Below are 22,030 nucleotides of genomic sequence, written 5' to 3' on the forward strand. Positions count from 1 at the left end.
CTGATATACTGTAAATAATGCATTTGCTGATTCAAATATGAACTTGTAAAGATCGGAGGTGTGTCTGAAGGAGAAGCTGGGAGTCTTTAGCCAATAAAGCACACCCCGGGCAGTCATCCTTTCTGGCTGTAATAATAACCAGAATCTACAGAATCACCTTTATGTTGTGTTAAGTAAAACTGATGCCTGAGGCCATAAAATCTTTAGGAAAGTGTTTACTGAGGTCACAAGTTAAATTCATAATTTTCCTATACACTTTTATGTAACCAGACCTTTTCAAACTACAGATGCTGCCCCCTGCTGTTCATTAGAAAGATGGAAGGTTGAAAGTATTTCTGCTGTGGCTTCAGTTTTGTGACCTGAAAGCTACGCTCATCTTTTACATACAGTCTATGGTCCTAATGGTTATTGAAGCATGCCTTTCTGATTTCCCACAGCACCACCAAACCAGTTCCTCTGTGACTCTGTTCCGGTCAGTAAAGCCACTAAGCTCTTTTCCTCGCTACCTGAAATCATGGGCTGGGTTAAAGGGAGGAAGCAGGGAGCTAAAACGCCTTGTTTCAGAGATTGAACTGAAGGGCTAATGCTCAATATAAGATAAGAACTATTTAAAACTGATTGATGCAAAGCTAGCATCGAATAAATAAATATTTGCAATTAAGAATAATAGGTTTCCGAATTAAGTAATTTTAATCAACATTTTACAAAAGGGAATTCCTCCAGAAAACAATCAATGCAACAAGCAAGTCTCTACACTTGGAAGCTTCTTCTTACCACTTTTTTTGTTTTTGCTATTCCTAAGTCAAAATTTCGAGTTAGTAAAAATATCAGAGAAAATTGAGATGTCAACATATCAAGTCAAATTTTTTAAATAATAGTAAGAAGTTTTCACTTAACTGTGCCAGGAGAAAAAGTTTTTGTTTTGGTGGAAACAAGCATCCATACTATACTTGTTCTCTGTTCTCAAACTTGTCACATGTGCCTGTTTCAGCTGGAGGTCACTTCCTGTTAAAGAAGAGTTCTTTCTTCCCACGTCACCATGATCAGTGACTGAGAACCTCTATTGGAGATGTGCTGTATCGATCTCTGAGACGTTCTAATTTTGTCTGCGAAGCTTTTGTGGCAACGTTTTTCATTTTTCAGAAACAAACTTCCTTGAATGGTCATAAAAACAGAAACACAAACAACGGATAAGTATGTCTTTAATAATGAGCATGATCAAATCTAAGAATGTGATAGTGACCTCTGATACAATAGATATTTAATTCAAGGGTGACTTAAAACTTTTTTTTTGCATAAATTTTCTATATTCCAATACCATTATATAATTCTGATTGCTCCACAGTCCCTCTCTTTTTCTTCCACTCGCATACACTCACCCACACCCACGCACACACCCACATCCACACACAATACAGCAAGCAATTAAAAAAGAAAATAACAAAAAAGTCACAAACATATACCATATAGGCTAGTCTCTGCGTTTTCATACACTTGACAATAAATCAGTTAAGTATAATGCTACAGTTAAACATTTTGAGGCGATCTCAGTTAGAAATGCCCGTACATTAAAGCTTACATTTTCCGAGGATGAAGGTTATAGTGATGGAAATGATGAAAAGATTATTATAATGTTAAGAAAGAACAAATAAAACTAAACGACGGGCCTGGCTTGAGTTCTAAAAGCAGTACATGCTACATTGCCCAGAATTTCATAAACAGAGAAAGGGGGAAGAAAGCAGATCCTGTGTTGATTTAAAAAAAAAAAAAAATCAACTTAAACAGTATTATTTGAATTTCCATCGTTAAAGTGAGAGCAGGACCGAGCGTTTGATCTTCAGACTTATTTTCCCTGAATCTCTAGCTTGAAAAAAAATAAATAAATTGAGGTACAGTACTGGAAATAAAAATTATTCCACACTACCGCTGCAAAGAAATGTTACGACTCCACCCTGTAATGACAAAATCCCACATTTTCTCAACATTATGTTAAACCTGGTGATACATCCTTCAAAATATTCTTCTAACATTTATGCCTTCTAATGCCACCACCTTTGCACAATTATGTCTATGCATATAGAAACCTTCAGAGACCCCTCACATGAAGAAAAAAAAAAAAAAACAGAAGGAGGAGGAGGAGGAGGGGGCATGATAGAAGTTATTATTTTGTCTTATGATAATACAAAATACAACTGGCCACATACAGATAGCAGACATTTGTCAATAAAGTTGTTGTTCACTCATTAAGATAAAGCAATACAAGCACTTAACATTTCTCCAACACACAAACCACAAAGTGAACAGTCACTGAATATCAGCAGCATGTTGTCGAGAGATTTTTCCAAACAGACGTGCAGATATTTAGAATTAGTTACCAATTTCAGATGTTCGAGGGTAGCGATAGAGATTTATAAGGCTAAAAAATACAGAAAAAACAAGAAAATAGATATTATTGAAGTGATTCATCTGGTGGAACGAGCTTCATCCCTGCACGCATATCGAAGACTGGAACCGGTGGCTCAAATAGTTTGGTCGCAAAAATTAAATAGAAAAAAAATATTCGTTTTCAGATTTTTTTTTGTGTTTGTTGGTGTCCTTGTGTTTTCTTTTTAAACCTAGATTTCAGCATGTCCATTCAAACACAACCGTCGGCTGAGCTTTCAGAAGACACTTCTATAGCTTACTTCTGACGATCCTGAAAGAGAGAATTAAAAAAAAAAAAAAAAACCAAAAAACATACACATCATTATCCATGTTGCTACAGAATTCATATTCTCATTCCAACTTTACCCCCACCTGAGAGAGAAAAAAGTAAGATAAGCTTTACCTGATCGATTCGGGATCGACTCTGTATTGAGGCAGGCTCGTAGCTCTGTTAGAAAAAAAACACATGAAGACTTAATGAAGTTCTCAGCAGAGAATTATGCTAGGAAGTATCTCCTCAGTCACACTAGAGTAGAAATACAACAGAAATCTCCTGACGACTAGGAAAATTCCGTGGTTGCTTGGTGATTTGTGGTCAGCAACCAGTTGCAAGTAGGGATGGGTACCGGTATCCAGTGCCATTATGGTACTGGTTCCGACATAAACGGTAGTAACCAGACCGAAAAGCAGCGCACATTTCGGTGCTTTATTTCAGTGCTTTTTTTTTTTTTGAGATGTCATACACTTTGGATTCTAGCCAATCATCTTACCTTTCCAAGGATAGTAGGCGGGCCCAGGTACGTACGTTCTTTTAGAGCAGAGCTACAGATTAAAAATGCCCAAGGCGAAGCGGTCAAAAGTCTGGCTGTACTTCACAGCAAAAGATGCAAACTCAGCAGCCTGCAACAAGTGCTTTAAGGTGATACTGTGCAAAGGAGGTAACACCTCGAATCTGATGAAACACCTGGCGACGCATAGCATTTTTTTAAAAGCCGAGAAATGCACCGTATTTGATAGCTTGCTGCAAGACCTCACACCGAGCACATCTAACCCGAAGAGGAGAGTCCTGGCCCTAGCCCTGCCAGTGCAGCAGAAATGATGACGGATGATGATGGCAGCAGCCGTTCTTCTCTGGGTGAGTAGCTTAATGTTGTTCGTGTGTAATTTACGTTGAGTAGGCTAACCACGTTATTAAATTATTGCACGTAAGGTGAACTAGCAAACAACGTCGTAGTTAGATGCGGCTGTCTTCTTATTTGATAGAGTGATACCATATATGCCCAATAGCTGCAGAAAAGGCTAACTTTGTTATCTTTTTACAAAAAAACAGCTAAACATGAGAGGTTTTAGGACAAAGTTTGTGTTTTCCATTGTTTAAGCACCGGTTCCAACCAAAGGAGGTATGTTGTATCAACAGAAAAGGCTAACTTGGTTATCATTTTGCAGAAAAAAAGAGACTGCTAAAAATAAAAAACATAAGAGGTTTTTGGACAAAGTTTGTGTTCTCCATTCTTTAAGCACCGGTTCGAGCACCGTTTAAGCACCGGCACAGTTTCAAAAGTACCGGTTTGGCACCGGTATCAGATAAAACCTAAACGATACCCATCCCTAGTTGCAAGTAGTTGCAGTGACCAGCTGGATGCCCAGAGGTTCAGGATGATGAACGCCCAACCGCTGGGCAACCAATTTCAATCACAAGACGTTCCCTTCACTTCATTAGAAGTGCTCATCTGGTGGCAGGCAGCCTGTCTCCAAACAATTGCAACCACTCAGAGAGATTGGTGAATGTTTGCAAACAATTGCTGTCTGTTTATAGACGCACACAGGTTGCCTACATGTTACAATCAATCTGAGTCTTGACTGCAACGTAGTTGTTTGCAGTAGAAGACTTTGACTCAGCTGGTTTAGTTCTGGTTGTATTCGTATAAAAATGCAAAGTCACCAAACACCTGTGTCATTATGCAGTTAAATCGCTGTACTTGACCTCACCCAATTGAGACCAGCACACCGACTCTCTCATTGACATTTTTATTTTATTTTTTATCACAATGGGTGGCAATAATTTTGGTAGTGTTGGGATCTCCAACCACTGTTTTCACTAGTGGGACTGTAGCATAAATGCTATAAATTTTGTAACAAAACCTTTATTTAAAATATAATTACGACGCAATAGGTTTTATGATCCACAATGAAAACCAGGAAAAACCATGAATCTTTACAGCATAATTTACGCAATACATAATAATAGGCTTGTGCGCGACTACAGTTTATCACTGGGCTGATAAACTAGTGACAAACTAATTGTGGACACAGGTGGAAGCCTCATGGCTGAGTAGTCGTTCCTGTTTTACTTTTTTGAAGTACACCGCCTGAGGTGCATGCAAATCCCCATGGTCACAAAAACAAAACAAAAAAAAAAAACAGGCGGGCACATGGATATCCACATGAAATCTTGCGCTCACCATCTGATGATGAAATTTATATAAACTGGGACTCGGGTGAACAGGGAAAGTATAAATGAGGTTTAACCAAGAGCAACAGGTCGCCATTCACACCCACAACCATTTCAGAATCACCACTTAACCTACTATATACGTCTTTTTGTATTTTTCTCATGTATGACACAACTCATGATAAGATGCATCTGTAGCCACCAAAAGACAACATCAATCAGTATGGATAAATGCACCTGTGCTTCAAACCTTAATAGTTTATCAACCAACTCACAAATCAAGCTTGGTTAGTGTTAGCTGATAACTCAGCACGCAACTTTCTAAATATGGTCACTTCTGACTTGTTCCTGATGACTTAATGGGCTCAGTTGCTAGTTTCAGGTAATATTATGTGGCTATGTCCATCTTTATATAAAGTCTATGGTTAAGTCAACTGCAGTTAACATAAATAACTCCATATAAGGCAACATCATCCGATTTGTTTTATTCATTTCATAATAAATCAGGTCAAGTACACGTTTTGTGCATCTTGTTGTAAGACATTAAGAGTCGGTTTCCCAGTCGGTGATTGAACGCAGTCCTAATCTAAAAAGAAAATTCAATGTATACTACAATAGGAAGTTGTATTTAGTCTAGGATTAGGCATAATCCATGTGTAAGAAAGTAAGTCTACAATAGGATTATGGTAGGGGTGTTGTATTTTTTATCTGAAGCTGTTTTTCCACCTGAACTTCAGACACCGTCACCAGAATCAGGTCTGAGCGTTGTGCAGAGCTGTCCTTTCTCACAAGCAGCACACAGCAGGAAATAACCTGCGTCAGATGGGTTCTCACTGCTGGAAATACTATTTTTGGTTTAGGCAAGAGAGCTGACTGAACAGAGCGTGCAGGAGGCAGAACACATGACGCCCACTCGCTTGTTGTGAATTCACAGGACAGTTACCTGCATTGTTCTCAAACAGGCACTATCAGACATCACACAGACCTGGTACTACGAAGCTGGCAGGTTTAAGACCGTTTGATGCCTGATCTGACTGCCGTTGCACAGGTTCTACTGCTGCTCGATTATGGAAAAAATCCCAAATATTCTAGTCAATTTTTACACCCGTGAGGAACACCTGTCAAGAAAACTAAAGACAAAAACTGTATCTTTATAAAGAAACAAATCCTGTTTCTCACTCACTGCATGTACCCACAGGCTCAAGTATGGTGATACTGTTTATGTGCGTGCTTCTTTGGCCACTTTGAGCCTTCTCACTCTGCACTGCATCACTGGGAGACAAAAGTGAGATGGTCTTCCTTAAATAGCAGATGACAGCAACAATGTCTGATGTTTCCATGCAAGGTTGTGCGACAAAGATTACCTGGTCACATGTGCTCTTTGTTTAAAATACAGCACTTACAGTGTCCAGAGGGCAGTTAAATATTACCTGTACCCTTATTTTCTCACAGATTATTTATATGTATCTGTCACAGCTATTGCAGGTGCTGTTCTTAATTTGCAAATACGAATAATGTGTTGTTGTATCTGTCTGTCTTAAGCTTATAATGTAACTCTTTTGTGCACGTCAATGAGAGAAGGACTTTAAATAAAGGATTTATTAATGACAGTACTGAAATCATGATTATTCATCATGATTTCTCACTTTGGAAACATGGATTTAAATAGTGTCTTTATTGCCTTCTTGATTATTTGGATTTTGAATCACAAGAAATTAAAATCAGATCAATTACGAAACTCTAGTAACACATAGGACATGCTGTAGAGCATGTGTGCAAACAAAAGTAAAAAGCGAGGGTCCAAAGAAGCTATTTTAGTAGAAATGTGAACAAAACATTCCTCCCCTTCATTAACTTTTTTCATAAAGCAGCAGCAAAACCTTAACAGATTCATTTGTATTTAATATCAAAGACATGTCTACCTTTTTCACCACCTCCTCTTCCTCTTGCTTCTTCTCATAGTGGGAAAAGTCGTCGAAGATGGAGGTGGTGTGTTTGTACTGGGCGATAATCTTGAGCACCTGCTTTGCTTTTTCCAGAGGAACCTCTTGAGTGTCACGTGAGTTGGTGACCGGCTTGTTGTCGTTGTTTTCCAGGCGGATGTGGCGCAGCTGGCTATTAGGCACGTCCTTTACAAACAACCAGTTCACATCAAACTTGCCCTTCCACTTGTCCTGCGCCCACACACCTGCGCTGGTGCCGTAGTCCACCGGCGAGCGCATCTCCGCCACGCCGCAGAAATGCCCGCTGCCATTGACGCTGAACAGTAAGTAGACGGGCCCTTTAGAGTTCATGGCTCTGTAGGCTGAGTCTAGGCGCTTGTTGCCGTGCTCCGTGCTGCACCAGATGGAGTACTTGATGGAGCGGTGGATGTCGTCCTCGGAGTAGCTTTTAATGATAAACACGCGGCCGTTTTTCAGGTTCCAGTCAAAGTCCTTGGGGTTGTAGCTGTGGGCCGCTCTCAGTTTCTCCAGCACAGGGTGGGACTCTGATCCCAGGTCTGGAGGCCCCACCCCACCCCCTCCATTACCAACACCACCGCCGTTGGAGGAGCCGCTGCTGTCCAAGCTTCCTCCACCGTAGCACAAATTGCGGTTGCGTGGGGCTACCCAGCGGGTCTGAGGTGTGGGAGCAGAGTTGTGGTTCTGGTAAGAATGAGGAGGAGGCGGAGGAGGGCCCTGCAGGGTCATCTGCTGCACCAGGGACTGGGCAGAATGCAGGGATTGTTGAAGGGGAGGCAAGAGACTGGGAGCATGGGAGTGAAGCTGGGGCTGATGCTGTTGGTGGTGGTGGGGTAAAGGAGGGGCCATCTTGGTCGCAGTCCCTTTATTGTCCCAAGTATCAATGTCCATGCTGTGTTTGATGGGAGGTGGAGGCAGAGGTCCTCCGACTATAGGTGGCTTGTTCTTGGTCTTTTGTTGCTGCAGCTTGGCAGGTTTACTAGCGATTGCAGCCCACGATGTCGGCTTCGGAGGGGGCATTCCCATTGGTGTGCCACCGTTGCCTGTGGCAACAGCAGCCGCTACACTGCCGCTGCCACCGATCACGGAGCCTGCACTCTTCACACCTGAGCCACTTCCGGTCACGTCCCCGCCTATTTTGAGGCCCAACATGCCCTGCTCTATGCTGTTCATACCTGGGGCCTTGCTTAGGGTGTCACTATGGAAACCTGTCTGGCCATCCGGGACTAAGGTGCCTCCAAGTGAGCTTGGTGGGTAGCTGTAGCTCCCCCCGTAGGCTGAGCTTTGAGTCTGCTGTCCCTGAGAACCACTGGTGCCCCAGGCAGAGAACGCCGGATTCTCTGGGAAGAAGTTAAACCTGTGAGGGTAGATGCTGCTGCTGAGCCCGCCCGGCTGCCCAAACACAGTGTCGTGCATGAAGTGGTGGTCTCCATTGCTGAGCGGGGCATAGGGTGTCAAGTAGGGAATCGGCGGATCGCCTCCTGTAGACCAAGGAGCCTCACTGAGAGGATAAGGAAATCCAATAGAGGGGGCATAGTAGCTGGACAGGTAAGGGTCTGTCATGGACTGATAACTGTTATTCTGCAAAAACAAACAGAAAAAGATCATTTTAACAAAATCAAAGTAAATGTTTTGCTCTTTCACCCTTTTCTCCACACTCCACTGTCCCCTACACCTTACACTCTGTTATACTGAACCGCTTTAATCACCTGATAATTGCCGTGCTGATTCCACTCCATTTAGTACGCCTTTTAGGTAAGGTACTTTATTTTGCTTTGTTGAATTTGAGATATTTTACTTTCCTCTTCTCAACTTGACTCACGGATGCAATCATGACTCATGCGTGATAATAGGAAACACCACTTATAAACCCACAGGTCACGCTGTTGAACAAAGCAAACATTATGTCACAAAACAAACCAGCATCCTCCTCTGTCACGCCAACTTTCTGCATGTCCTCCGTCACTACATTCTCTTTCTTTTACTGTCTTCTTCGTCTTTTCCTCCTGCTCCATATTCAGCACCCATCTATCCAGTATACCCACCATCCCTCTACTGCACATGTCCAAAAACCATCTCAGCTTTGCCTCTATAACTTTGTCTCTGAACCAATCAACCAGAGGTGTCCCTCTGTTCAATTCCAATGAAAACCTTACTTAATGACACCACTGAACAGTATGCTGGGAAGAAAATATGCTAATCAAGGCTAACTGGTGATTTTACCCAGAGACAGAACAATTTGTGCCACAAAGTTGGGAAGAGTAATTTCAAATGGTTTTTATTTGAAAGCTGCATTTAAACATTAATGCTAATGAGCTAAACAATCATTGTTTAAAGACAGCGGCCAAAAAAAATTATATTAGTTTTGACTGTATAGTCCAAATATTTATGTTTAGGTATGAGAGTCTAAGATCAGACTTTTTGTTCCTTTGGTCGTGCAGTTTCATTTTATTTTATTTCTTTTTTAATGATGACATTAACGAGTTTTATATTTTTTTATAATGTTAACAGAATCACTACACTGATTCAAATTTATAAGAGGATAAACCTTAAAATCCTAAAATCATTTTATTTTTAAGGTCTCCAAAAAGTTAAAAGAAACAGTGACCCCATTGTTTTCCCTTTCAACAGATCTAACATGCATATGTGCGCACATGTATATTTAACCAATGTGATCATATGTTAATTCTTTTACTTCCTAAAACTCAAAGACTAGTTTGGCTATATTACATTGTTTTTATTCAGTGCTTTCCATCTCATCACTACTTTTGAGCTGCTGTAACAGGTGAATTCCCCCCTGTGGGATTCAATAAAGTTTTCCTACCTGACTGGACTGGCCGGTAAGATAGGGCTCAAAGTCATTATCATGGACAGCATCCTTCTGATGGAGGGAGCCATTCTGCACCGAAACTGGAAAGGCTGCAATAAATAAAATCAAAGCTGCACATGGGAACTTATACACACTTTTAAAAAACTCCCAAAGCTAAAGCAAAATACCCGTTTTTAATATTATGACACCTCATGATATATTCACATTGCAGTTAATAATGGTACAAACTAAACACCAGCATGTGTTCACTCTAAATATACAAATAGGTTTCCAAAAGATGTGCACTTTGTGCTACACAGCTGTAGACAAATGAGAGGAGGTCAACGTGAATGATGAGTACCGAGAATTAAAATTGATTTTTCTGTCTTCCTGATTGATAAATATAGCATTTAGGAGCTGACCTTTTGAAATATGTGAGGTACCTTAATTTTAAATGATTTTTGCTGTGGTTATCACTATTACAAACCGCTACAGAAACATGTTCCATATTAGGTGGTGATGCACTCAGTAATAAGCCAGCCAGGCCAGTTTGTCCCCCTCTAGATACAGAAAACATCTAGAGATCCATCATCTCTTACCTTTGCTTGCATCTTGTCCTTTCGATGTCTTATCAGTCGTTTTGGGAGGATGAAAAAAGAGAGAGAGAGAGCTTGTGTGGGTCACGACTGGAAAATTCAGAGCATTAAGACATCACCCTAGCCTCACACTGAGATGTATTCAGACATTTCCTCCGAAAAACCTCACTGACACATAAAAAGCATCAGCGCTCGGCGGTGTGGTATGTTAGGGCCACTCGGATACCCACTGGGAGCTGTGGTCCAGGCCTTGGTTTGTTACCAGCAGTGAGTAGTTTTCCAGCTATCCTTAGCTTGCAGCGGGGGCATCGTCTCCAGAGAGGGGTGCACACCATGCTCATCTCTTCTTCCTGCAGAAATATAAACCCGAAGCTGAAGGTATCCCCCTCTTTGCTGCTTACCTGAGGGTCAATGCTAGCGGCAGACATCATTCATCCACCAGGTGCTGTGTTAGACTGGAGCTCCGATGAGACGTGCCGTGTGTAAGCTGCACACTCCGCGGTGTGGAGAGGCTATTAGCCGGAGAAGCTGGCTGCTTGCTCTGCGTTACTTTGCTGCTAACAGTTAAACAGAGTTAGCAGCAGCTTTAAGCCGGTGTCTCTACTCGACCCGGACTGTTTGCTCCTCGTAGCCCTGCTGGCACTCCGCGCTGCCCTGTCCACATTAATCCAGCGGGGCTCCGATCCGCTCCGACCCCCCTCTCTGCTAAATTAAAACCCGACCAGCCTCAGTGGCCCTGCTTCACTCGCCCCAAACGGCAGCTTCATCCGGGGTCTGCGGGGCGGAAATGACGCCGCTGATGTGAAAAACGCGTCCACGGCTACCTAGCAGCAGAAGTAGCAGAGCGAGCTCATGTCATTAATTTCATTTTTTAATTAAAAATAAATTTATTGATTAAAACATTTCTTAAAGGTATGGAATCTAATTCTAATTACGGCTTTTTAAGGAAACATTTTTTATAGGTATGGAAGTTTTTTCTGCAACCGATTTTTTTTAAAAAACTTACTAATCATAGGTCAAAAATTAAGTTAATTTAAATTAAAAATTTCCTCAGAAGTTATTTGGCTTTTTCTCAGAAGTTTTTAGTTAAGTCGAACCATTTGAGATAATACTATGGAATCCTGACATATGCATGACAAAAAATGTTTCTATAGGTCCAAATTTTGGGGATAAATAAATCAGTATATCTTATCTTTAAACACAACATATATCAAAATAACCTAAATAAGTAGAACAGTATAAACTGTAGCTCAATAAAATAAAATCCAGTATGACAAAAGAAATCTCTTAAGGGGAAAAAAATATTTGAAAGCAAACAACAAATAAATAAATAAAAAATCAACTGAAAATGGTCCAAGAACACTATACTATAACACTATGTTTAATAATAATAATTTCCAAAATATGGGATGAATAATCAAATTACAGTCACTTACATTCATAATGCTTTTTTGTGCAGTATGTGGTACAAAATCATCTAAAGTAAATGACAACATTGCTATATTACTTTATTTTTTACTCTTTCTTTTATTACTGTTTGGTAGTTTGGTGATAAATGAAACATATTTTATAAGTTCACATAATTAATTTTAAATGTAGCTAGCATTTAAAGCTGTCAGTGTAACAACTACAACATTTTTTTTTATCTAAACTGTACACGAGACAAAATTGCACACAAAGAAATGTAATCTTGAGTAATGTACAGTACTTGAGTAAATGTACTTACATTTCACTAATGGAGGTAAAACTGTATATGAATGAATAAACATTAAATGAACATTAGCAGTAATCCAATATAAGGCAAATTGTGGACACAGTTTATTTCACTGACTGATAACACACATTATACACGTTGGGGTCCTCCCTTCTTCTAATTGAAATTACACATAATAATAATTTGTACATTTTATGAAACATCAGAAAGAACACCAGCTGCATATGTACAAATTTAGAACCACAGTATTCTGTCAGACAGCCGAACCTACAAACAGTCTTTCACATACATACCGAGAGGTAGCGTTACTACGTGATAAAACTAGAAAATATCAACATGCAATAGACTGGAGACTCCTCTTTTGAATCAGGCCACAGTGTGAGAAACGTACACAGTGAGATTTGGCATCTCTGTGTGAGTGTTATTGACCATGCCAGAGATGACGCACTATCAGACTCTGCAGAGTTGTTTGATCTTCTTCTTAGTTCCTTCTCAGCTTTTCACTTTCTTTATTTATAATCTAAAAAACAAAAAACATAGGAAATACATTGTGCAGCAGAGGATGGGCCTAGCTTAGCTTACATGAGTGCAGACAAATGTGGACTACTTACCAATGGATTGTAACACTAGAAAAGCAACTTAGAGGGTTTGGATGGATGGTGAAACTCACCAATGAAGTTAACTAAAATAAACATAAAGCAAAATGAATGAAAGGCATGCATAAACATGCCGTTTCTTTGTAATGGATTGTTATCCAATAAATTAGATAATGTAAGAAAATGAGATTGTATTTGACACTGATCAGGAGGACACTTACAGCTGTCATCCTCTTCTGAAAATGTGCTGGCCACATAGCAGGCGTAAACAAATCCCGGAAGCTGTGGGATTATCACAAAAGCATAAGAAAAGAACAGCATATTTTAGAATCTTCTGTCTTTTAATATTAACGCAAAACACAAAGCAGACAGTAGACTGTGCTGACAGCGAAAGATTTTATGACTTAGTGGGAAAAAAACATGTAAATAATAACTTACCTCTTAATTCCAGTTAGCTATCTTATTTGCATTCCTACTCAGAGAAAATATCTGTCTGTAGATGTTCTCTTAAAGTATCACGCAAGAAATTGTTTTAGATATTAATGGTTTAAAATCTCTGCACACCTGAATGAACAACAGGTGCGTAGGAGGAAAGAATTTGTATTGAAAAGATTCATTGTAACCTCCGCACTACGTCTTGCTTGCCATGACTTTATTAAATCAAAACCTTTTTCTCCAACTGACCTTCATCAGCTAGAAGAAATGTTCACATAAGCACTCAAACGCAGTTTAATATACATGTTCACCAACATACACCTTAAGGCGATTCATACTGTACGGTAAGGACCCCACAATAATACAGAGAAAATATCAACCACTCAGATGACATCCTGTGACCAAGTACCTGATTCTTGATCAGCTAAGGTCACTAATAAAACATCAGTTTAGTAATAGAAACTGTAGTGAAAGAAAAAACAAATACTTGTATCAGTTAAATCCACACAAGTGCTTAAGAAAGGTTTATCTAAAAGCTCATTCTTTAGGTTGAGGTGATTGTATCAAATTATGAAGGACTTCACAGAAAGAGCAGTGAAAGTCATTTTATCGGGTTAATTTTGGGAAATTCTTCTTTAGTGTAAAATTCATGTGGTCTATGAGTCTTCGGTTTAATAGTGATTGGGTCTTCAATATGTGGAGTACAATCAAAAAGTTGCCATGAGCTGCCATTAAGCTGCCAGAAATTTTGCTATTCTTAACTTTCTACTTTTATGTTCTATTAGGACCACTTGCTGGTGCATTTTAATGATTTTTAGCATCCACCTCAAAATAACATCCACTTTTTGTATCAACTTTTATGTTTATCACTGCTAATACTCCTGATACTGGGAGAGGAACACTGAAAAAAAGGCCATGTTGGATTTACTTGATTCAATAGTGGACATTGGTTGCACACAAATGTTTTGCTTTTGCAGAAACTTAAACAACTGAGTTAAATCAACACAACTTTTTCATATTCAGTAAACCTGTGCATTTTGTGTTCATACAACGCGATTGAAACATGTTTAGATGAAGTAAGTTGAGCTCTTGGAATATTTTAATCCTTCACAATTTTGTCATTTTATTTCAACACTATTCAATAACTTTTACCCCAATACTACTTGGTCACTTAAATACTTCATGTTGTCTTCATATTACATAATGTTCAACAAAGTCTAAAGTCTGGTTACCATAAAAATTGAATGGATCTACAACAACTACCATCCTCCCATCTTTATCCTGGTTGCAGGGGGGCTGGGAAATAACCCTGAAGTGATAGGTTACAAGGCAGGGTACACCTTGGACAGCTCACAAGTCTATCACAAACAACCGTTTGCACTTACATTGACAGGTTATTTAGAATCACCAATTAACCTAACAACTGCATGACTTTTAACTGTGGGAAGAAACCAGAACACTCAGAGAGAACCCAGTGCAAACTAGCCAGATTGTGGATTTGAACCCAGGACCTGCTTACTGTGAAGTAACAGTACTAACCACCATTTTAAGGCTTGATGCAGAATTTTTTTGTACGTTTTTGTCCTTGACAGGTTAAACCACAATAAATAGTGATAACATACACGTGGTGTGTGTGTAGTTGTCTGCCTTTTATAACTCCAGTGATTTTCCTGCAGTTTGACATCTCGTGCGATCTTGTGAATTTCACGAGTTCAGCAACTAACCACTCTTACTAGATTGTATCATGTCATCTCAACAAGAACAAATTAAGTTGTTGAATTTCATACAGATCCTTCATGATTTAATTACGTTCATAGAAACATGAAATTATTGTGTTCAAATCACAAGTTAGACTTTTTTAATGTAACAACCACCCAATGTCCTTTTTTCGGTATACCAAAAAAAGTAGAGGCGGCTGCTCGACTTGACTGAGATGGATGCCTTCCTGAAACCACAATCCAAAGCGCGTAAGACTGAAATCCTGTGCAGTAAGTTATTGACTTACTTCACTTGAACATGATATTAACAATTTAATCTAGCCTCTCTGCATATCATGTAGTTTCTACACTATATAGTTACACTTAACTTTAAAGCATGAGGCACTTGTGTTAAATACACGCAAGATGCTTACGTAAATCCAAGAGCTGGCCAGTCCCTTTTTTCAGTGAAAGAGCAGCATTCAGTGGAACAGTTAAGTTTCAAAGTGTGAAGGAAGCACAGACATGAGTATACTGGTCATTTTCATGATATTCATAAAGGTTTTGACCCATGAATGCACCCTGCAGGTTCAGACTGTTATGTAGATTTATGCTTTAGTCCCCTGAGGTGTCTGAGGCTTTCATGCCTGCTCACAGGACCCTGAAGACTTAATCTTTGTCCACCTGCTCTACTTGCAAGTATGGCTTCTTGCAACTCTGCAGTATCTCCTTCATCAATATGAAATTTAAGTTGAGCACAGAAGGAGATCACAAATGCACAAGTGCAAGTGGCCAAAATAGGAATGTGTGAGGACACTACTAGAAGTGAAGATCTGCCAAAATCAAATCAGACCTATATTTTTCTTTTTATCAATGAAATTGAGGCACTTGTAATAGAGTCCAGAACACCACAACCAACCACTGGTATTTCAAAAACACAACCTTTCCTAATCATAAACAAACCTGAAAAACATGTTTTATAAAAGCAGAATTTATGGCAGAGCTGCTGTGTTGAGTGTATTTAGCATATGCAATACTTTGTGTAAGGAAGTAGGCCTTCATCAGGGTTCCCTAATGAAGGCCACAAGCCGAAACGTGTTGGTCACTTAATAAAGTTGTTTTCTATTACTTTAAGTGTCGCTGGAGTCTCCACGACATCTGATATATTCTGGTTGAAGTGGATAATTAAAACTACTTTTAGTCATGTAAATTAACCCAGTGTTGACCAGAGAAATGAAGTGCTGTATAAAAAAGACATAAATATAGTTTCATTAATTGAACAAAATTGAAATAAATCACACCCAGAAGATTGAACTGGCTTCAAAATATTTTCAAAAACAGGACTTAATATCTCAGTAATTCACTTTTGTAGATAATACACAAACTGAAAGTTTGTACCAGCTCTCGCTAGTGTGATAATATGATGTTATTCTTAAATATCCGCTCTGTTACTAATCTACAGATTGTGTTGCTAAGCAACAGTTAGTTCCCGGGTGTACTGATGCATGCTTATTAAAATTCAAATTACATTAAATAATATATAAATACAGTTATGTCCATAAGTTTTAGGGTAATGACACATGTTTTTTTATTTTTGCCATACTATTTTATTATTTGGTTTTGTTGTCACGGGGTGACAAAAGCTGATCTTATTTTTATGGATTTCTGGACCAGTGTAGCTCTAATGACATGAAAAGACAGCTTTTCCACTTCACTTTTTAACCAGCTCTTGCTGTGACGGCGACATCTGGCAATGGTGCCATTTCAAAATCTTGTTAAATGAAGTGTTGAACAAAACTAAAGACTCACTGATATGAGGAGTTGGATGATGCAGTGCAGGATTTCTATGTACTGGTATTCCAGCCAGCAGCTCAGCACTGTGGTAAGCTCTGGATTTTGCTGGTTTTTCCATCCAGCAGAGGGAAGTCTCTCGCTTTCACATCCTGGCCCATTCTCTTTCCACCAGGAATGATGTGAGGATACACCAAGGGACAGAATATCACCATCCTTAAGGGAGCAAACAGACAGGTGGTAGTTCATTTTGTTAATATTATTAAGCCTGAAAAGCAGCACGATATCCATAAAATTCAGAAAACATAAAAAACTCAATGAGTATAAATTTAATTCTGACTTGAATGAATCCATGCACTAAGAACCAAGTCTTATTTCACCTAATTTTACTTTTTGTCCTTTTTCTTTATGCACCAGTCACGTAAGAGTGTTGCTACAAGCATATACTTACCAGAAATGTTATTAGGTACACCTTGCCAGTACTAGGTTGACTTTTGCCTTCAGCCCAGCTTTAATTCATCATGGCATAGCTTTAACAAGTTACTGGAAACATTCCTCAGAGATTTTAGCCCATTTTAACACGATAACATCACACAGTTGCTGCTTTCATTCCACCACATCCCAAAGGTGCTCTTTTTGTGATCTGTTCACTGTTTAAGTACAGCAAAATAAATCTGAGTTTTGTGATATGGTGCGTTATCCTGCTGGAGGCAGCCATCAGAAGATGTTTACACTGGTCATAAAGGGATGGACATGGTCAACACTAATACAGAACCGGCAGGTTTTGGCAATAAGGGGCCAACATGTGCCAAAAAAAATATCACCCATAACACTACACCATCAGCAGTCTGAACCGCTGATACAAGGCAGGATGGATTTAATCTAAATTCTGACCCTATTCTGAATGTTTTGGCACAAATAGAGACTGGCAACATTCTTCTAATCTCCTGTTGTCTGGTTTTGGTAAGCCTGTGTGAATTTTACCCACATTTTCTAGTTCTTAGCTGACAAGAAAGACACCTGGTGTGGTCTTCTGCTTCAAGGTTCGGCATGCTGTTCATTCAGAGATGCTCTTCTGCATACGTTGGTTGTAACAAGTGGTTATATAAGTAACTGTTGCCCTTCTACCAGCTCAAAGCAGTCTGCCTATTCTCCTCTGACCATGTTGTCTTGACCATGTCTACATGTGTACATACACTGAGTTGCTGTGATGTAACTAGCTGATGAGACTTGCATTGCTACATCTTCAAATTGATATAACAGACTAACACTAATAAATATTGCATAACTGTAGTGATCCAGTGATAAAAACACTACACAGAGATGATTTGCAGGAGAAATGCCTAAGAAACGTTTTACTCAACCAAATGTTACATTTTAAATCAGTGAACAGAATCCAACCATCATTAAAATTAAAATACCGCATTGTTTGTATTCGGGGAGCTAAGAAAAGACTGAATGACTGACTTGAAAATTATTCTGAACAGTTTTATTTTTAACATTTGCCGTCATTTCCCTAAATTATAATTAGGGTTTGGTCTTCCCGAGTGCAGACAGTGTACATAAACAACTTAATGAGACTTGTTTGCGGCTGAGGATAGGCACATTGCTTTAAGGTGTCTGTCACTCTGAGTCTGTAATTGGAGGCAGATCTTGAAAGGAGTGACATGGACAGAGCTGAACATTGTATTTAGGAGCTCTTGGTCCCTAATTACCTGACACTTATGTGACCATTAAAGTTACCTTTGAAAGCCCTCCCAAATCCAGGTAGAGACAGCTCACAAAGACATTCCAGCCAACCCACAACAATGTCCACAGCAGGTACTGAGAAAACAGAAGCACAGAATTACACTGGGAATGACAGCATGGACTGAGGTTGAGGTTGGTTGGGCTGAGATGTAGTGATATATATATAATATATATATATCACTATATAATAACAAATATATATTTTTTCCTGTTAAATACAGTAAAGTTCTACTACCATGACATATTCAGAATAATCCAGATCATCACAGCTCACTGCTGCTTGGTGTTATTATACTACCCAGCTTTCTTACAAACTTAACATGAGATGGTTTTGGTCACAAACACCATACCATACACTACCAGCACAGTTAATGCTGCATAGCACAGGGAGCTGCTTTTTTCCACTGACTACATGATTTTTTGTGTGTTTTTTTTAAAAAATGCGTTTCATCATGTTTTTTATGTCTTACCCTTTTTAATCATACATTAGATGGAAAACAAAGGCTGAAACCCTCTGTCTGTGCACAAAATACTGATCATTTTAGTGCTTAGCCTGGTACAAAAGACATGAAAATGGGAGAAAACAGCCTAGACGGCACTTCAAACTGCACTAAACAAACTGCATCTCGTTTTTGCAATTCTCGCACAAAGGAAGTGTAAAAGCCATTTTTAGTGGTTTATTCTAGTCTGTTGTTTTCTAGTAGGACTTGTTTTGGTTATTGGCTGTGACTGTGTATAAAAGATGAGTATAGCTACAGTTACATTACCCATTTGTTTCTGGACTGCATCTTGAAGCATCTGGCTGCTGTTATACTGGTTTTTAGAGCTAGAATTAACCATATTTTAACGAGAAGAGCAAAGTCATCAGCAAGATAACCGTTAAATATCACTGTTTATCATACATATATGTATGTATGTATACATATATAAGATAATATTATGAATAACTGTGCAATTGTTCTTTTTGCAAAGCTTTTCTCAGTTCTGGCTGGTGGATTATCTCTTCGTGTTCGTAAACTTATGCTTGAGTGCAATTTATTACTGAACTAAAGCATAAACTAAAATCAAAATAGATGAGTTATAAATAACTAATACACACTGCAGTTGTTATGAAAAGGGGAAAATACCTATAGGGACATTTTTTAACTTTTGTTTTTAGTTTTTTTTGTACCAGGCTTTAACCCTTTATTGACCAGCCCTTCAAATTTACCTGTAAAATGGGCCCGCCGGTGGGCCCATGGTCAATAAAGGGTTAAACACATCAATAAAAACATTTTAATATGGAAGTCAAAGGGGACTGATTTGCTTTTGGAGTCAGCGTCAAGTGGTCATTGGAGGAACTTCAGCCTTTGCACAACTGAATTTTTCAGCCCTGGAAGTGGCCACTCATATATATCTCACATATAACCAGCACTGGCATAACAGAGAGGCCTCAGCAGTTCAGACCAGACCAATAATGTCACTGTGCCCACTCAGCTGAACTCTCCTGATATACTTCAGCTGTAAGTTACACTGATTCATAACAGTTTGGTAATGAAAAACTTAAACACCCATAACACAGATACGTTTCTGCAGTGCTAGCACAATTTAATTATTTGGTTCAGAGTATCTTACTGTTTTTGCAGCAATCATGGTAACCAGTATGACAAAGGAGCACACTGAGCGGATAGGGCCTGTTCAGGTCAGATTTTGGAAAGTAGCCCTCATGTCTCTTAAACTAAAAAGAGGTCAGCTTGTGCTGCTTGTTTTAAAGCACGACCCTTGTGCTGAAGATATTGTGTGCTCACAGTCAGCTGCCCCAGTGTGTGGGGAGTTCATTGACCTGTTTCTGCAATTTGAAAATTTGTCCCTCCTGTTTTCCCTCCTGCATTGCCCCTGAAATATCAGACAGATAATTTTGCACTCTTCTGACTCCTCTGTCACAGTTGGTTGCCATTCTAGTTCACATGGTCTGCTGCCAACTCCGGATATAACATGTGATTTAAGTAGCTGTGGAAATGCTGGTAAGTCGAAATCAAGTTAGCAGTCATTATATTGAGCTACACTAACCACCAGACTACTGTGTATTCACAGTAGTGATCTTCTTGAGGGGAAGCTTGAACGAACTTTTTTATGACAAACCAAAAACAGCTGTTTCTTATGAGACAACACTCAGTATTAGACTTACCATTATAACGTAGCGTGATCTGTATTGGACTGCACCAAACAGGCCGAGGATGACCATGATGATGTGAAAAAAGTTGATCATGATGGGAGCCCACTGGTAGCCCAGAAAGTCAAACACCTGCCTCTCCAGCGCTGTAATCTGCAGGGCAGAGTTTTAAATGCATTTTAAAACAGCAGTGAGTGTCAGTTGAGCCTATGCTGCCATGGCTTGTTAGACCATGATCTTTGACCTTGTTTTTTTATAAGTTTCCAAGGCAACTGAGCCATAGGAGACAAAGCATTCTCAGGAAAATACAGAGCTGGTTTATAGTGTCATGTCCTCTGGGGTCACAGTCCCAGTGAGCCATAAAGGGGGCAGGGTGGGAAACACAGAGGAGGAGGGCAAAGTGGGAGCAGCCCTTTATTGTGGTGGTGGGCGGTCACTGCTATTCTCCACCTTCAACTAAAATTGCCCGCTACAAAAAATATCTGATTTGCTGCAGTCAACAAGTAGTAGCCTATTATTTTCATTACAGCCTATTCTGCTAATTGTTTGATCTATAAAACGCCATAATGCAGTCATTTTCAACTGGCCGAACAAAAGTCCCAAATAAATTTACTTTACTGTAACAGAAGCACTAACAGAAAAAACAAAAACAAAAAACAAAACGGCAAATAATAAAAGAGCAGTTCGTTTTGGCGTTTCTGCCTTTTAGATTTTACTTGCAAATTTTACTATAATTTAATTTATTACCAACTGTTGCGGTATAATTGAATGACAAACCTGAGTTAATGTGAATGAAAGAACATGCGTAAAACCGTTTAACCTGCTTTTGGTCACAGTTTGCTTTAAATGGTCTTAAATTTAATATAGTCTTAAAAAACTGAAGCCTTAAAGCTTAATGCTGCGGAACTTCTTTCACTATAAACAACAAAGAAGTGATTCAAGCATAACAGTCATTAACATGCAGTTTAAATAGCATTTTTACTGTTGTTGTTGTTTTTGTTTTTCTTTTAGGTTGCTTTGAGTTATTAAAGGGAATAGACAGCAGCTGACCTGATGCCTAAACAGATGTGTTTATGTCGAAGCATCATGTGTGAAAAGCTCTTACCAGCTGCAAACAACACAGGAGGATCAACATGCATCGCGCCGAGCAGCACCCCATCTTCTTCTTCTTCTGCTCCCTGCCCCCGCTGGTTTGATGATGGTGGTTGTGGGGATGCGGATGTGTATGATAAGGATTTTTTTTAATCCGCTCAAACACAACAGCCAGACCTGTGAAGCTTCACACCCAGTAGCAGACTCTGTGAGGAAAAGTACCTTTACTCCACGAGTAAAACACGGAGGCTGCTGCGCGAAAACTACGGAGAAGGGGGAGGGTAGGCTGATGTAGAAAGGGTGAATAGTGCCACACCAAACTTTTATTTTTTATTTTTTTGACAGAAAGTGTCTGTGATGCTCAGTGAAACTAAAGACTGTGTTTTCATCTTTTACTGCTGAATTTATTTCATGTTGCTGTTGGTTTTCAATTCAGTTCAACCTCAACCTTGTAAACTGCACAATATGCGATATGTAGATTATGCGATATAATTGCACGTTTATTTAATCCTGCGTACCTGTGGTATGTTTAGGTAAAATAAAAGCACTACAGATGCTTAGT

The 22,030-nt window shown here is 39.3% G+C and overlaps 2 protein-coding genes across 2 annotated transcripts; both read right to left on the bottom strand.

The window, feature by feature from the left end:
- Nucleotides 1-1,192: 1,192 nt before the first annotated feature.
- ythdf1 (YTH N6-methyladenosine RNA binding protein F1) lies at nucleotides 1,193-11,016 on the bottom strand. Its single transcript, XM_063465244.1, has 6 exons — nucleotides 10,644-11,016; nucleotides 10,246-10,273; nucleotides 9,662-9,756; nucleotides 6,799-8,418; nucleotides 2,828-2,872; nucleotides 1,193-2,695 (listed from the first exon to the last, which is right to left on the bottom strand). Exons 1-6 carry the CDS (start codon nucleotides 10,671-10,673, stop codon nucleotides 2,681-2,683), a joined length of 1,833 nt encoding a protein of 610 aa, XP_063321314.1. The 5' UTR covers nucleotides 10,674-11,016; the 3' UTR covers nucleotides 1,193-2,680.
- A 754-nt stretch (nucleotides 11,017-11,770) lies between these two features.
- On the bottom strand, nucleotides 11,771-21,717 carry nkain5 (sodium/potassium transporting ATPase interacting 5). Its single transcript, XM_063465259.1, has 7 exons — nucleotides 21,482-21,717; nucleotides 20,392-20,529; nucleotides 18,219-18,299; nucleotides 16,494-16,691; nucleotides 12,774-12,834; nucleotides 12,568-12,638; nucleotides 11,771-12,476 (listed from the first exon to the last, which is right to left on the bottom strand). The coding sequence occupies exons 1-6, from the start codon at nucleotides 21,533-21,535 to the stop codon at nucleotides 12,583-12,585; spliced, it is 588 nt and encodes a 195-aa protein (XP_063321329.1). The 5' UTR covers nucleotides 21,536-21,717; the 3' UTR covers nucleotides 11,771-12,476; nucleotides 12,568-12,582.
- Between the last annotated feature and the right edge of the window lie 313 nt (nucleotides 21,718-22,030).

This window comes from Pelmatolapia mariae, linkage group LG20 (assembly GCF_036321145.2).
Source record: "Pelmatolapia mariae isolate MD_Pm_ZW linkage group LG20, Pm_UMD_F_2, whole genome shotgun sequence".
NCBI lineage: Eukaryota > Metazoa > Chordata > Actinopteri > Cichliformes > Cichlidae > Pelmatolapia > Pelmatolapia mariae.

Coding starts and splice junctions, on each gene's coding strand:
- nkain5 (XM_063465259.1), bottom strand. CDS start 21,535: ATGGGGTGCTGCTCGGCGCGATGCATGTTGATCCTCCTGTGTTGTTTG. Junction 20,530..21,481: donor TCCTGTGTTGTTTGCAGCTG/GTAAGAGCTTTT, acceptor TCTGCCCTGCAG/ATTACAGCGCTGGAGAGGCA. Junction 16,692..18,218: donor ATTTGGGAGGGCTTTCAAAG/GTAACTTTAATG, acceptor TGCTCCCTTAAG/GATGGTGATATTCTGTCCCT.
- ythdf1 (XM_063465244.1), bottom strand. CDS start 10,673: ATGATGTCTGCCGCTAGCATTGACCCTCAG. Junction 10,274..10,643: donor CCGCTAGCATTGACCCTCAG/GTAAGCAGCAAA, acceptor ACGACTGATAAG/ACATCGAAAGGACAAGATGC. Junction 9,757..10,245: donor AGGACAAGATGCAAGCAAAG/GTAAGAGATGAT, acceptor TATTTATTGCAG/CCTTTCCAGTTTCGGTGCAG.